This window comes from Parasteatoda tepidariorum, chromosome 9 (genome assembly GCF_043381705.1).
Source record: "Parasteatoda tepidariorum isolate YZ-2023 chromosome 9, CAS_Ptep_4.0, whole genome shotgun sequence".
NCBI classification, from domain to species: Eukaryota; Metazoa; Arthropoda; class Arachnida; order Araneae; family Theridiidae; genus Parasteatoda; species Parasteatoda tepidariorum.
Genome location: NC_092212.1, coordinates 41,644,875 through 41,651,021, shown reverse-complemented (window position 1 = coordinate 41,651,021; position 6,147 = coordinate 41,644,875). Strand labels below are relative to the sequence as shown.

Genomic DNA, 6,147 nt, shown 5'->3' with positions numbered 1-6,147 from the left:
GAATTATGAGATTTTGCATTAGACAGATAGTAATACGCAAATAGAACAACTCAAATGTTTACTTGATATTGTAAATTTAAATTCATTTTACATAATTATTGCAAGGGACTTCAAGCTGAGTGCTAATTGACCGTAAAATCGGTTTTCAAATTTCTGAATTTTATTATCTAGGCCAGTTTTTCCCAAAGTGTGGTACGCGTACCCCCAGGGGTACAGGAACAGTTTAGCGGGGGTACGCGTTCTTATGCGAAATATCTTGCAACAAACGAAAATTTCAAAAACTTTTATTTAAAAACAAAGTTAGCCATGAAAATTTACGACTACGTATTTTTCTATTGGCCATTTTTTGCAGAGTTAACAGTTAAGAATTAGTGGCATCAACAGCTAGCTGTGATTTTTAACTTTTGTGCAATTTCTTATTGTAAAAAATGGATAAATTGTTTTGGTAGTGGTACACAGCGCTACAAAAAATTTAGAAAGGGTACACAAAAGTCATAAGTTTGGGAAACACTGATCTAGGCATTTAATTGAATATTTTGAAGAAAAAAAATCAATTCAGCGGAAAATTGACGAAATCATGAAATTTTTTTTGCTTTACTTATATTATATACTTATATTACAAATGTACCTTTACTTATATCTTTCTTACTATTTCAACTATCAGTTTTAATTCAATTTTTCTTCTTCATTCTTCTTCTTCTACACTACTAAAAAAAGCAAGTCTGCAACAGCCCGTTGTCATGGAGGATAATGCTCCAGAAATTCGTGACCAACGGCATGAGTGTGGTAATGTGATCAGTACTGAGCACAGGTCGCCTTTACTTTCAAGCTGATACCTATCTATCTGAAGCTGGCTTCTATATTATTATTAACTATATTAATATTGAAATTAGTTCGTTACTCCTCGTCATCGTCAATAAGACTCCATTTTTACAAATACTGTTGTGTTCATGCGATCGAAACGATTCGACTTTCCTCCAATTTTAATTATGAAGCAAAAATAAATAAACAAACTAATAATAAATAAACTAATAATAAATAAATAATAAACTTGACATATGGGTTTTCTATGTTCTTACAAAAAGAAATTTGAGTAAATTGATTTCGTCAAGTTAGCTTCGCTGTTTCGCTTCTCTAACATCAAGAAAATGATCTATTTTTGTAGTGCATTATTATTGGGCATGAGAAATGGGTTGCTTGTAACAATGTTTTGGCCTCTACACAAATTTGTAGACGGTAAAAACTTTATTTCAAATGTGGAGGTCGGAAATCACCTAGATCAGTTTTTTGCCAGCTAAGAACAAAAGTTTTAAAAGCGTGGAATTATGTTTTTGATAGAGAGATGGATAAAGGTGGTAGACCAGAATGGACAATGTATAAAAAAATTAACATTCTTATCACAATAAGAAAATCGAAATATCTATATATATCTGTATTTCCGTTGAAAATCTCTGTATTTCTGTTAAAAAAAAAACGGCGAAAAGTTTAAAAAGAGTTAATAAACGCGTCTGAGTGCTAGTTCCAGCTTTTTACCGAACTTTTAGCTGTAAATTTTACTGTATCAAAAATTCGGTTACCCACATGTGGAGGAGTTGTACGCATTAGAAAAATTTCAGTACTATTTTGCCCAAGGGCCTCAAATATTTTTTCCTTTGGTCGTAACTATTTTATAATAAATAGTACAATTACAAATCATTTATCTTAATTTTCAGATTATAAAATGCTTGAGGATTTTGACAGCAAGATTTATTTTTTCCGCGTTAAAAATATAATGCAGGATTTGTAGTTGTCTCGGAATTTTCGAATCATTAATGTCAGGATATTCTGATAAAAAATGTTTTGCTGTTATTTGCCCTGATTTTTAGTTTTTTTGTCCTGACATTAATTATTTTTGGGTGATTTTAAAAAATCCCATTTTCTAAGAATAGCAAATGCAGGTTTTTTAAAAATATATTTGAAGAATCGAAAGATTCTGATTTTTAATTCAATATCTTTTTATTTTAATTTAAATTTTTTTTTTTTTTTTACTCTTGCTATTTTTTTTTTACTCTGAAGTAGAACAAATTTTAATTTTTAGTTAGAAGTTTGATACCTTTTTAAAAGTAGTATGATATTTGTGTACGGTTCCAAGAATGTATGAATATTATTTTTTTTTGGCTGATCACTAAGCCTGTCATAATGTTTAAAGAATGCAAATATATGAATAGAATATATAAATTCATTTTACAAGCTCATATAACATTTTTAAAAACAATTATTTAAATTTCTGTTTTTTTAAAAACTTAATGGAATTAGAAATTTTTTTTTCGATTTTTCGCGTTACAAAAGTGTAACACTCCGATGAAGAAACATTAGTAAAATGAAAAAATTAAATAAAATAAAACGATGAATTTCTGCTAAAAAAATCATGAATTTTACACGAGCATTTCAATTATGCGTGTAAACTTCGTACCATTTCAAGAACAGTGGTGTCAGGGTCGAATTTAATTAATTTTGTCGTCAGTATAAAGCAATAATTTTGAAAATTAATCTAAAAAAAAAGTATTTTATTGCAAGTATGTAACCTTTTTTTTGTTGCAAAGCGTGAAGTTTTTAATGATTTTGCAAACGAACAGAGTATATCAAATGCTGATCGAATGATACAATTTAAAAACTATTAAAAAAACAAATTCCAGAAAGATATGTTTGACAGTCTGGAGCCTGTAATCAGAATCAATCTAAATAATGAATTTATTTGCTCGTTAAACAATGTATAGTAGAAAACTTATAGCAATAAAGATCAGTTTCTGAAATTGTTTTTCAATAACTGGCTAAGGAAATTATAGCATATTCACAGTTACTTGCGCTATTCAAAAAATAAAAAAAGGACAAATCAGAATAGTTTTTAAAAATGTACAACTGAAGTAACATTGTAATATATTCTAAATTTTATAAATTTTATTAAGTATATTAACATTTTGTAAATATATTTTTAATTTTTACCCATTTCTCCAAAAATAATATTTAATTTCCAATCTCTTTTATTATTACAGTTCAAACTGTCCTAACTTGAATTTACATCAGTTCAAATTCATTTTCTATAACAATAAAAACTCCTTCATCCAAATTAGTTGAGCTTTTATAAACCGACATAAGCGGTCAGGAATTCGGAAGATAAATGATATTGTTATAAATGTATTACGATATTAAATTGTAAGATCAATCATTTTTCAAACACGTCTTCATCTTAGCAATCAGTGACTCTCCAAACATCTTAGAGTAACGTAATATACAAGTCATCAGGGGTCTGTTTAGAAGTAATTTGGGTCCGTAAACGGACCCTTCACAAAATATCTTTTCATAAAAACGAACCCTTCACAAAATATTTTAACTTAAAAACGGACCCTTCACAAAATTATGTATCTTTTAATTGGATCCTTCACAAATTTGCTTATCTTCATTATTGTTTTGTTAATCGAATAAACTCTTCCCAGGAAAAAAAAAGCAAGACAGATGTAAAGGAATTAAGTTTTGTCTTCGGCAGACGCTTCTTCCATTATTCATTCAAAATGAATATTCTGCGTTCAATATATATATACCAAATATATAATACCAAAACATATGTATGTTGCATCTCTAATTTAGAAGCAGCAATTGCTGTTTATTTTTTAAAATTTATTTTTTTGTATTATAATTTTACAGTATTGAGCATAGTCTTGTATCTATTTACAATTTAAAAACTCCTTGAAAAAGTGTTTTGCAATAACAGGACCCTATTTGCACAAAAATTCATAAAAGCAGGACCCTGTTTGAAAGAATGTGACTTAACGTTTATTTTATATTCACTAATTACGAGCAATTTTTTCACAATTTTACAAAAACAGGACCTTTTACAAAATGTCTGGACAGACCCCTGGTCATCAAAATGCTTTAACTTTTGGCCAGCTGTTTTCAATTCAAACCACCCTGTCCTAAATTTGCGCCGCATTCATAGTAATCCTGCTTCTCATTCATCCTAACATACATCCTAAAAATGCCCCTGTAGCACGCACTTAAATAATGCGTCAACATATGCAATGCATTAGACAATGATAACCAAAATAATTACTGGTTTAAATAAAGAAAGTAGACTTTGAAAATAAAGATGAAAAAGGGTAACGACAAATATATCCGGAAATAACGCATGCCACGTCATAAGAAAGCTAAACTTTTTATCCCATAGTACTCGTTTTCAAAGTTTTTATTATAATACCAGAAACCTGCGGTGACCAGAAGGTCCACCTATACGAATTCAGCATTCTCCGCTTCGCGACTCCACGCTTGTTCCTGCTGCCTTCGGCAGCATTGCTCTGCGTCCTCGGCATCGGTATTTTAGGTGTAAATCGGAAGTGGAAATCTTTCTCGGACTTGCCTACGATGGCCAGCTGGTCCTCCCAAAAATCTTACTACTTCGCGATTCCACCTAATCGTCGTATGAATTCCCCTCTTCATGGTCTAATGGTACAAAAGGTATTGTAGTCTTGATTAAAAAATATTCTGTCCCTATTTGAACTGATTTCTTTAGCTTTTTGATATTCTAGATTTTTGCGCTCAAAACATTCCATTTTCTACCATGATAAATGCGAATTACAAATTAATCAAATTGCAGTATTAAAAGATTTGGATTTTTGATCTAACATCTCTTTATTTGATACAATGTTTTCATTGTACTATTTTATAATCGTCGTTGAACAACCGACCCAATTTTGGGTTTATGACTATTAATATTCAACTCCTTAGCCTTGTAATTTTGAACCCAATACAGAAGACAAGGGAACTCCGGGACCAAGAATTAGGAGAAATTTGCCTTCGTGGAAGGCTCTTTTTTGATGGAACTAACCCGCATTTGCGTTGCATGAAGAGGTAAATCACGAAAACCTCATACTGTTAGCCTGACTTCAAGGGGACTCCAGTTAACTAAAAAGAAGAAAATAATTATATTTTTTCACATGTAAAACAAAAAAAGATGCAGGACGCATCACTCTTGCAATAAACTTCTATTATTCCCCTCACGTCGTTGGAAGTGATGAATTCAACATTTTTAATTGGGGGGCGGGCACATTTTGTGAGACATCTGCTCTTTAGCCGTCTTCATAGTTTTTAAAAATATTACTTTATTTTATTATCAATTATTAATTTTTATTAAATATTTTAAAATTTCAACTGCAATTTTTTTGTGCTCATTCTAAAAACAAATTTTTAATTATGCGATTCTTTTCATTAATATTTTCTAAATCTATACAAATCTAAATAAATGCATGATTGTTTGAGCAACAAGTTGTAACTTTTTTTATTACACACATGTAAAACACTGTTTCACGTCTGTGAGCATAATTTATTTTGCGATTTTGTGCTAAAATAATTTTTGTATACGATTTGAATCACTATAACATTGTAAAGATCAGATCTCACTTAAAAACTATAAACATAATTCAAGAATTAAAAAGAAAATTCGATAATTGCATTTCTTTTTTTCTGAGAATAACCTATACAAAAAATTTGTACGGAAAATTTATCTTACTTTAAATAATAGACAAATCTGAATGTACCTTTCATTATAGTTTCAGGCAATCCTTTTCTACTTACAATCAGTCGATATTTTTACTATACGACTGCTTGTTCATCAAAAAGATTACCTGAAAAAAATAAGAGTTCTTAATAATTTAAAATTTATCTTAAATAAAAGTTGAAACATTTTATGCATAAAAAGGTTGATAATTTTTGGAAAACAAATGGCAGGAATATAAATATATATATAGTTGAATTAGTCATACGTTAATTATTTATTTAGATTCATTTTGTTAAGTTGTCTTAAGTAATAATCTAAGGAGTGTTGAATAGTTAGTTATATGTTAAGTACTTACTTAGAATAATTTTGCATTTTTTATAGAAATAAAAACTTAGAAGTAACTATATAGATTTATTTTTGATCCTTTTTAAAATGGCAGTAAAAGTTTTAAACATAATCGGTATTATGTTGCCGTTTACTGTCATACCAATTATTGGTGACGAAACTTGATATTTCCGAACAATACCATGTAGATATTATACGATACTCAAGCATAATATATATATATCTGCTTGATAGCTCGAGAGGTGGGCGAGGGGATAGCACAGTATGTTATGGAA

General features: G+C 29.5%; 1 protein-coding gene across 1 annotated transcript in view; it reads right to left on the bottom strand.

The window, feature by feature from the left end:
* Positions 1-5,655, bottom strand: part of LOC107438454 (inhibin beta chain) — a 20,278-nt gene extending 14,623 nt beyond the window's left edge. The window contains exon 1 of the mRNA XM_071185149.1: positions 5,568-5,655. Within this exon, the coding sequence (XP_071041250.1) occupies positions 5,568-5,574 (7 nt within the window). The 5' untranslated portion in view covers positions 5,575-5,655. The remainder of the gene's footprint in view (positions 1-5,567) is intronic.
* Between the last annotated feature and the right edge of the window lie 492 nt (positions 5,656-6,147).